At 36.1% G+C, this 10,993-nt stretch overlaps 1 protein-coding gene across 1 annotated transcript in view; it reads right to left on the reverse strand.

Annotated features, from left to right (window-relative positions):
- Nucleotides 1-10,993, reverse strand: part of Bclaf3 (BCLAF1 and THRAP3 family member 3) — a 64,797-nt gene that overhangs the window by 25,318 nt on the left and 28,486 nt on the right. The window contains 4 exon segments of the mRNA XM_029564793.1: nt 5,030-5,145; nt 6,525-6,591; nt 7,272-7,386; nt 8,922-9,094. Coding sequence (XP_029420653.1) covers nt 5,030-5,145; nt 6,525-6,591; nt 7,272-7,386; nt 8,922-9,094 — 471 coding nt within the window.

The following is a 10,993-nucleotide window of genomic DNA, read 5'->3' on the forward strand; positions in this document are numbered from 1 at the left end:
GAGGCTGGAGAGATGGCTCAGTGGTTAAGAACACTGACTGGTCTTGCAGAGGACCCGGGTTCGATTCCCAGCACCCACATGGCGGCTACAAACTGTCCTTAACTCCAGTTCCAGGGGAATCTGAAACACTCTTCTGACCTCTGTGGCATTGCACAACACGGGTGCACTCACATACATGCAGGCAATACACTCATACAAATAAAATAAAAATAAAATATTTTAAAAAATAGGCAAAGGATGTCCAGTAAGCATATAAAAAGACGTTCAACATCATTCTTCATTAGGGACATGCCAATCAAAACCACAAAGAGCCAGGCATGGTGGTGCACACTTTCATTCTAGCACTTGGAAGGCAGAGGCAGGAGGATCTCTGTGAGATCAAGGCCACCCTGTTCTACACAGCGAGTTCCAGGCCAGCTGGGACTACAAAGAGATCCTGTCTCAAAAAAGACCAAAACAAACAAAAACCACAATAAGACACCATCTTACACCCACTAGAATAGAATGACTACAATAGAAAAGACGGTACACTCAGGGCTCATAACCAATACTACTTATAATAGGCAAAAGGTGGAAACAACACCAACGTTCATAAACAGAAAAACACAATGTGGTATATCCAGCCAACAGACTGTTCAGCTCTGACACATGACACAGACATAACATGGATGAAATTTAAAAAGCATTATGCCAAGTGAAAAAAACAGAGTGACTCTTATTTTTTTTTCCTTGTAATGTTTACAGTCCATTCTCTACCCAGCAACCATAGTGATCCTTTTAAAATTTAAAGGCGAATAGACTGGGTGTGGTAGTGTATGCCTTTAATCCCAGAATTTTGGAGGCAGAGGCAGGTGTATCTCTGTAAGACTGAGGCCAGCCTGGTCGACATAGTGAGGCTACAGAGACACCCTGTTTCAAACAAACAATTTAAAGGAGGCTATGCCTTTTCTTTAGTTAGAATCTCGAAAGTATCCAATTTCACTCAGTGTAAAATAGTCTTCATGTATTTCCAAGTCCTTCATATTTGGCCTCATCTACATTCATCCTTTTCTATGTGGTGTAGTATGTGATGTAGGTACAGATACACATGTGTCACACCACATGTATGCAGGTCAGAGGAAAACCTTGGTTGTTGGGCTTCATCTTCCACTTTGTTTGAGACAGGGGATCCTGTTGTTCATAAAGTAGCCCATAAACTTTCTGTGATTATCCTGGGGATCTGAACCCAAGTTGTCAGTCAGGCTTGTTTGGCAAATTCTTTAACCCACCAAGCCATCTCTCTAGCCCCTTTCTCCTTTTCTACTATATTGCAACCACACGAGACTTAATTCTAGTCCTTAATTTAGAACAGCCATGCTTCCGGCCTTATATCTTTGAATTTGCTGTTCCCTACTTTGAAATATACTCAAAGGTAACCCTGTGGCTGGTTAACTTCTTCAATCAATTCATATGTCCACTAATATTTTAAAAATCACGTATCACTCTTCCTACTAAATTTCCGCCTCTGCCTTATTTTTTAACCTATCATTCCATTGACAATTATTTTCTTTGCATACCATTAAATTCCAAGTGACAAGAAGATAAGAGCTTTATGTAGTTTTTCACTGTATCCACAGTGCATAGAAGAAAGAAATGAACATAAATGTTTTTGTTGCATATATGAAAAAAACTGTATAAAGTTCATTCTAGTTTGGTATAGATTATATTCTTAAAATTGCATGAATAAAAATATTTTCTTATAAGATGCTTATAGTAATAAAGTCTAGGCAGTGTGATGTCTTTTTGAAATTCATTGCTATTATTTTTAGAAAGTATTTTTATTTTATGTATATGAGTGTAATGCCTGCATGTAGGTGTGTGCACCCATGTTGTGCAATGCCCAAGGAGGTCAGAAAAGGGCATTGGATCCCCTGGAACTGGAGTTACAGATGGTTGCTAGCCATTGTGTGGCTGCTGGGAATCAAACCTGGGTCTTCCGAAGAGCAGCCAGTGCTCTTAACCACTGAGTCATCTCTCCAGCCCCCCGTTGATACTATTTTTAAGCTAGTTAATCACACACAGCCCATACCTATGCAGCACATCTCAATTAATATTGCAAGGGACTTAGTAACACTGGTTAGAAGAAAGCAATATAGTATGTCAGAACACCTGGAAATATCAGAGTGTTTCCTGGAAACATCAAAGTAAGAGACTGGTCAGAAGGGGGAGCCAACAGAGAACAGCAAGGTCTTAGAGACTGGACGGAGTCCCCAAGAATTAGGCTTGCTGGCAACATATCCGAAGGCATTAGAGAATATTAATCCAGATAGAAACACATTTCAACTACAGTACCCCTTGTCCTGTAAAGTCTTCATTCATTCAATGAATATGGGCTGGGCTCAAAGCAATGGGGATACAATCACTGGTAGGCAAATAGAAACACTGAGCCTGCATACAACTTATGCTTCAATTGAAGCCTCATGGAGGAAATCATTACATCCTATGATTATGACTATATTATGCTTTATATGAACTTCTCTACACTGAAATTACTTAAAAGATTATGTAAGAATGAGATCAATTTTGACAAACTAAATTTCTAAAATAAAAGGATAAAATAAAATTTATTTTAATAATGAAATTGAACTAAGAGTAAAAAATGAACAGTTCTACATCACTTAAAATGTTATTTTATTTTTATTTAGGGTGTGTGTGTGTATACACGCATGTTTAAGTATGGGCATATGTGCCATGGTGCATATGTAGCAGTCAGAGGGCAACTTGTGGGAGTCAGTTCTCTCCCTCAAACACGTGGGTTCTGGAGACTGAACCCAGGTTGTCAGGCTTGTCAACAGTTGCCTTAACCCACTGAGCTATCTCACTGGCCCCTATAACATTAAAAAAAGCCCTCAGGTTTTGGTAAAGACATGAAGACACTGGATCCCTCACACGATGTTGGCAGAGTATAAAATGATGCAGCAAATCACTTTGGAAAACAGTTTGGCAGTTGCTATCTAACTCATAAATTCTATGTGTAGGTATATATTAAATAAAAATGAAGATATGACCACACAAAAGCTTGCACACAAATGTTTAAAGCACTATTTATTTGCAGTAGCGAAAAAGTAGAAACAAACCAAAACTCCATTAACTGATAAATGGATAAACAATATATGGCACATCCATACAATGGAGTATTATTCAGCCATAAAAAGAAATCCTGGTGCTACAGCATGGATGAACTCTGAATACACGCTACATGAAAGAGTAAATCACAAAAAGCCAAACATCACATGATAGCATTGATATGAAATGTTAAGAACAGGCAAATCTACAGAGAATGTACAGCAGTGCTTGCCAGGAACAGGAAGAAGGAAAAACTAGAGTCACAGCTGGGTTCAGTTTTCTTCTGGAGTAATAATATTTTGGGATAGATGATGTTTATATAATTCTGTGATTATACTAAAAACAACTGACTTGTTACTTATAAGGGGTGAATTTTATGTAAAAAATACTGCAATTTTTAAAAACTCTCATGGGTCCACATGCCGTATCAACTATCCAATACAAATAAAACCCAAGAGACCAAGTACTTTTGCATGCTACAACATTGTCCTCAAGGGTAACATCAGTGAATTTAATGTTAATCACCTACACTATACTGATTCTTTTACTTTCTCTCGACCACCAGTTTGAGGTAAGCATATTCTTCAGTACCATGTAATAGATGAGGAAGCGGAGCCTAGGTAACGTACACTGAATCATTTGCATAGCTAGGATTTTAAGAACTGGGCACTGAACTCAGGTGAACTTCAGTTTTCAAGCTCTAGTCATCTCAAAGGGAAAAGATACTCTGAAGCATTTATAGCTTTTCTGACATGGTTTATCAGTGTAAATGTTTGAAAAGTTCTGTTTCTTGGTGCATTGTGTTGCTTAAGCTTTCTGGGTAAAAAACATACATCTGACAGGCAGCTTGTATTAGCACATCATATTAGAAAATTGGTGGTTTTCACCCACCAAGGGACAAGATTCTTACTTTTTTTTCCCAACTGTTACACTATCTTTTAATCAGACTAAAACCTATTGTCAAAATCAAGTCCAGTTTTACACAAGTCCCATGTGTTCTATTTAGGTTTGGACATAATTTAAAAATCTAGTCAAATATTTTAAATGTTTTAAAATTTGACACTAAGGTCTATAAAACAACAATTAGCACTGCTCCTCCTATTCATATTCCTGCTTCTGAGAGATTCAAATTGTGTCAAACTTGGTCAAACTACAAATTTTGCCTCGTTCAATTATTCCTCATAGTCATTTGGATTCATGTAGTTGCATGGGTCCTGCTAGTTCTCAGAACTGAGGCCAATCTAGATGACTAAGGACCCCTGGAAAGAGTTATGAGATTGGGAAAGAAAACTGACGTAATGATTATCTATTTGCCAGGCACACATGGCATATGTACTTCTAATGTGCACTTAATAGTAGAGCTGCCTAACACAGTAAGATGGGTTTATCATTATCATATAGAGACTCTCTGAGGAGTCTGATAATTTGTTTACCATATGTTTGTAAAAAGGGCAGAGTTAACAAGATTCAAATTAAGGTCTCTTCTGTATTTTCTACTATAAATGCCTATTTCATAGACAGATATTCATGAAAGGTCCTGAGAGAGAACAGTACTGATCTCAGGAAAGTTTGTACTAGTTCAGACTAATTTAGAATCTAAGAGGCAAAACATACTAGTTTCAATGTGCTTAGGTTAAATAGCCCAAAGAATTGGCAGTCCTGGCTCCTGCTGCTATTCAAACAGCTATACACCCTTCTCTAGAATTATGAAGGCCTCAAACATTTACCTACTCAACAAGTTTTTTGTTGTTTAAATCAAGCTTCATGTGATGATCACTGAAAAGCTAAAACATCTTAATAAACATATACAATGGATTTGAAGGATCAAATCCCTAGACTAAAATTCAATTTATCACACACGACTTTAAAAAATACTGAAAACAAAAGCTCCCTCCTAACATGATGTATTTCATCTACTGATTACCTCTCTGTTGCACTAGCTACGGGAAAAATGTGCTCATCTTCATTCTGTAACCGTTCTTTTCTCCTCCTTTCAATGTCATGTCGTAGGTCATTTGGATCTATTATTTTGACCAGAGTCTGAGGAATTTTGACAGAAGACAAACCATTCACATTACTGTTAGTTGCATAAAGACGGTATCTAACAAGAACCTTTATAAAAAGTCCTATATCTGTTATTTTATACTCATCCTACTAATGGTAGTGTAAACCGATAAAAATAGTCTGTAATGTATTTGACAATAGACAGAAAAGTTCTTAACAATGAATCAGGAATCCTACTTCTGGGATTTAATACCAAAGAAAACTGTTGCATCTATATAAATATTTAAAATACTGTATTTAAAATAACAAAGAAAGAAGAAACTTAAATGTAAAAAGAATTTCAAGGGAAAGACTGATTTAACAAGCTATTGTAAATAAATCAAATAATAATATACAACCATTAAAATTAATAAATGCTATGTAGAAGTCAATATGGAAAACCAGTTATTGAAAAGTTAATCAAAACTTTAAGTATTCAATCATAAAAGGTCATGGGGAATTTAGAACTTTTCCATAAAAAGAATGTTACAGATTAAGAAAAAAGCATATGAACTATATACATTATGGTAGAGTGCTAAAATGCAGCATGTAAGACTACAGGAATTATAGATGATTCTTAAAGTCTAGTAATTTCCTGTAGATTAACTACAAAGATAATTCAAACTTTTTAAAGAAAATATCACTCAGTGAACTGACCTATCTATATTAAGAATAACTAGTCATTTCACAAATGAAACATTATTTACATATTCTATCAGAAATATATTAAAATCTCTTCCCTACAAAAACATTATTCTCAATGGCTAAATTAGCAATTCTTTTAGAATCTATCATACTTTCAAAACAAAAGCCAGTTTTCTTCCAACCCAGCTAGTGAAGACAGTCCTTCTAATTACTAAAGAAATAGGAGGTGGGAGAGGAGTTGTTGGCTAAGAACCACATAAAATACATGATAATAAAGAAATTCAGTATTATTTCCTTTATTTTGCTAGTTCATATTCCACAAACTCTTTCATACATTCAATAGTAAACAGAAAAGCATTACCAAATGGAACAGTTTCCTCTGCACTTATTCCACATATAGCTTTAAAAATGTAAGCTCTGGAAAAACAGGTAAGGACCAGATTTTCTACGAGCTTTACACTGTAGAGCATTGTGATCAATTTTTCAAAGCTATTATCCTAAAGGACTGTCCCTCTTAGAGAATATTTTTTTTTGCCTTCTCTCAGTATTCTCATTCCAACCTGGACTACATAATCAGTCACTTGGAGAACTTTTTTAAAATTTCAGATTTCTCGGTGTCAAAGTTTCTTCCTGAACTTTGAACTTCTTTTAGGACTCCCCATCACATACCCGTTTTCCCATTAGTATACTAACAATAAGATAATCTCTTATCAAAAACTGTATTCACTTACCCCCTCTGATGATTCATGTGCCACAGTTTGTTTACTCTGAAGATCGTCCAAAGGCATATCTATTCTTCTAAAATAATAAAAGGACAAAAATAATCACAATGTTATGCACTGATTCTACTAGTATAGAATGGAATTTGAAATCAAATGGCATGCCTTGGAGAAAGCAATAAAAACCTGCTATTGGGAATGTTTTCACCTATATGGCCTAGTATATAGATATCCTGTGAACCACATTATAGGAACGTTTTGGTGGCTCTCAAATCAGTAGTCTGTATAACTGCAAGCTTTGTTTTGGTGACATACTGCATTCCAACATTGATTCAGCTCAGCTCACAAGATAGAGAGCATCACCTGCTCTGCTAAGTGCCAGCAGAAGACTTATTTTCATCCTGCAGCCCTCAGAATGTGGTACCCTCCACCACTTGAAACAATGTGTAATTTCAACTGTCATCCCTTTACCAATAACTTCTGGAGACCACTACTATAGACACAGTAGAATTAAAGTTATGTAAGTAAATATTTTCCAAAGTCTCACATATTCATGTAATGTCACTGATTTCAATGCAACTTATTTCTGCAATGTGCACTGATCCAGCAGTTGCTTGGATTGGTCTTGTTTTTATGTACAAAATACACTCAGAGTCTACAGCGAGTCCAAGGGAGTAAGGTCAGGAACCTGTACCTTTCCCAATCCATTCTGAGGTTTATGCTCATGAGTCAAATAGGAATATAGTAATTAATCATTACCTGTGAAATTCTGGATCTGAATCCAATTTCATTTCATCTGCATCCTTATCATGTATGTCATTCACTTTTGTAAAACGCTCATGTAGAGTAAGGTCAGATGGTGAAAAACAAGTTTCTGAAGAAGGAAACAGTTTTATGTTGATGTGAAACTGATTCTACTTAAAGGATTACATGTAAGCAGAAGAGATCACTATAATTTGCTCCCTTTTGAAAATAAATGGGACCTAAACTTAGTTTGCATATTAATTTGTATTGCTGTGTGCTTTTCCTAACCTAAGCAAGAATTAAAAAAAAAAAAAAAAACTTCATTTATGAAACCAAGGGACAAGAATTAAAAAAAAAAAAACACTTCATTTATGAAACCAAGGGTTTAATCTTCTTATCTGCCATACATGCTCTCTTATCCTGAATAGTGACATCCTGAATAGTGACATTCTTAAAGTGAGAGCCTTTCTTCTCCAAGATAAGAAAGACTCTATCTGGAAAGTAAGGATGGAGCAGATCTCTACAGTTCAACAAGAGGAAAAATTAAATCAATAAAGAAGCCAAACAAAATAACCTCTGAACAAACAGAAAGTCTTCCAATACCATTTCACTTTAACATTAACTGGAACTCACAAAGACATTTTGAAATTGGCTACGTTATAAGCTCTTAATTCGACAGAAAGGAGAATAGACTTAATCTGTCAGAATGCTATGCAAGCAAGCCTTTCTCTTACTAGTCCTGCTCTGGAACAATGTCCTGTATTTTTCTGTAACTCTAGCTTTCTTTCTGCAAACAATCATACTTCCTTTGAGTAAGCAGGGTTGGAGCTAAGGCTCTGACAAACTGTATACTTAATTTTTTACTCATATTTTCTGTAGTCTGGGGGATCAAATTCAAGTTCTTGCAAATGCTAGGAAAAGAGCTTTAATACCAAGCTAAATAAAGCCCCAGCTCCAAACTATCTTCTTTAAAGAAAATACATGCCTTAGCTTAAGGGGTGGCAGAGAAAATAATTAGTTTTTGAAATGTGTTTCATGAAGGTAGAAAAGATTAATGCAATTATGTACTAAGAAGTATAAAATAAAAATGTGAAATTCTTAAAAACCTGTAGTTTATAATATCGACAATTGCCTAAGTTACGCAGCATCACTGGGAAAGCTGTTTTACATCACTAATTTTCCAGTGAATATAAACCTGTCAAAAGTTAAAAGCAAATTAATGTAAAACTTTAAAGTACTAATTATGCAACTCTCTGAAGTCATAAAATATGGAATTTTCCATTGGTCACATAGCAACATCCTTGTGGCACAAAGTCCCAGGAAGGCCCTCAGGGGCTTTTGATAATGTAACAAGATAACCTAGACTTCTGGATTGTTTGGGTTTCATGTCTATTTTTGTTGCTTCTTCCTCCTTGTTAGGCTACCAGTTACTGCTTCTCACTGTACTCAATATGCCTATGTCTTGGAGTAGGCTGCTCTCCTTTCTAATGATTTCTAAACCACTAGCAACTGAAGCAGAAAGTTATTGGAAAATACATAAAAAGAACGAGGCTTGAGGAAATCCAACAGATTTCCTATTAAACTAGATCACAGGTATTTGTATCTTGTGATAAGTAAGAACACTATTTTTGTGCTATCCTTAATGTTTGTGTAAAATATACCAACCTTTAACTTGATGGACTATTGTTACGATTTCCTCAGCAAATTCTTTAGGTTTGTTTTCAGTATTCTGAGTTGAGTCAAGATGTTCAAACACTGGATGAAATTCTTTACTTTTCTTGCCAGCAGCAGCCAAATCCTGCGACATCTGTCTTTCTATGGAGTATCTAGAAGCAGACCTACAAGAATTTGAAATGTTTAACTAAATTTGAAACTATTTTTCTAATGAAAGAATTTATTAAAAATTAAGATAGCACTTCATGTTAATTAGTAGATGTGAAAAACATTACCATTGAGATAAAAAAATATGATTAATAATAGAGGTAATACTTGACATATTAAAAAAATTAAGATAGCTATAAAATAAAAAGATATTTATCTTGTCATAATTCAGGCACTAAATTACATGCTATAAAACTTAGAAACAGTAATGTCGGGCGTGGTGGCGCATGCCTTTAATCCCAGCACTTGGGAGGCAGAGGTAGGCGGATCTCTGTGAGTTCGAGGACAGCCTGTTCTACGTAGAGTTCTAGGCCAGCTAGGACTACAGGGAGACCCTGTCTCAAAAACTAGGGAACTATCCCAGAAGAACAAAGCAACATTCTATGTGCAAAATCAGGGAGCCTGTGTGGGTGGGTTTAGAGGATTTGCCGAGCTTCTGAGTTCTTTTCAAACCAGAAATCAGTGAATATTTGTCATTCCAAATTCTATGTGAATTTTTACTTCCAAAAACACATACACAAGGAATTAAAGACACTTAACATACAAGAAATAATCAGATTATTTTCAACTTCTAAGTTGCCAAAACATTGTAATCAGAGTATAATATTTTGAAATACTACCATACTTTAAAAGTTTTTATCAAACCCAAGAACCTGACTTCATAAAAGTTCTTTATCGCTTCAATGAGAAGCTTAGAATAGTGTTTTGAAACTAAATTCTATCATGAAATGAATCGTGGGCAAGCGAGATGGCTCAGCAGGTAAAAGCACTTGCCGGGCAAGTGTGATGATCTTAGCTTGATCCCTGGAACATAGAGTGGAAAAGAGAGAAATGACTCCTGAATGTTGCCCTCTGACCTCCACAGATCTGCCATGACACATATGTATCCATACTCACATACATCACACATCAAAAAATAAAATTTTTAAGAGAAATTAATCACAAAGTACCATTAACCTCTCAGGAAGCAGTCTTACTTATAACATCATAGTCTGAGAAGTTATACAAAGAATGCATGTATTCAAGGATTCTTCAATGCCTTTAACATGCAAATAAGCATTGTGAGCCTCCAAAATAAGATCTGTTTGCTGGGGCTGGAGAGATGGCTCAGTGGTTAAGAGCAATGACTGCTCTTCAGAGGACCCAGGTTCGATTCCCAGCACCCACATGGCAGTTAACAACCCTCCGTAAATTCAGTTCCAGGGATCTGAAACCTTCTGACCTCCATGGGCATTGCATGACATGGGTGCACTTACACACATGCAGGCAATACACTCACACACATAAAAATAAAAAATATTAAAAAAACAAAAAACAAAAAGAAGATCTGTTTGAGAAAACTTCCTTCTTAGACAAACATTACTCAGTCCTTAGCATGTGCACACTGTGGCACAATCATTTATGAACACTCCCCAGCATATCCCTTTACAGAAAAAAACTGGCTGTATAAAAACACATGAATTTGTGAACAGAAACATTTCTTTGAAATGCCCTGTACCCAAGAATCATCTAGAGACAGGATGTAGAAACTAGCAGACATGAGACCACCACCTGTAATAGAATTAATCCTCATTACAGAATTTTGGGGGAAAATCCTGATAAAATCCCTCCAACACCTAATGGACTCTAACCAACAGCACAAATACCATCTTGAAGCTGCTAATTAACGGTGGTAGAAACATCTATTAAGCAACATTTAAAACCTCACAAAGAAGCTGGGCATGGTGGCGCACGCCTTTAATCCCAGCACTCAGGAGGCAGAGGCAGGTGGATCCTTGTGAGTTCAAGGCCAGCCTGGTCTACATAGTGAGTTCAGGTCAGCTGGGACTACAGGGAGACCCTATCTCAAAAAGACA

The sequence above is a fragment of the Nannospalax galili genome, unplaced genomic scaffold (assembly GCF_000622305.1).
Source record: "Nannospalax galili isolate Female #2095 unplaced genomic scaffold, S.galili_v1.0 scaffold217, whole genome shotgun sequence".
NCBI classification, from domain to species: domain Eukaryota; kingdom Metazoa; phylum Chordata; class Mammalia; order Rodentia; family Spalacidae; genus Nannospalax; species Nannospalax galili.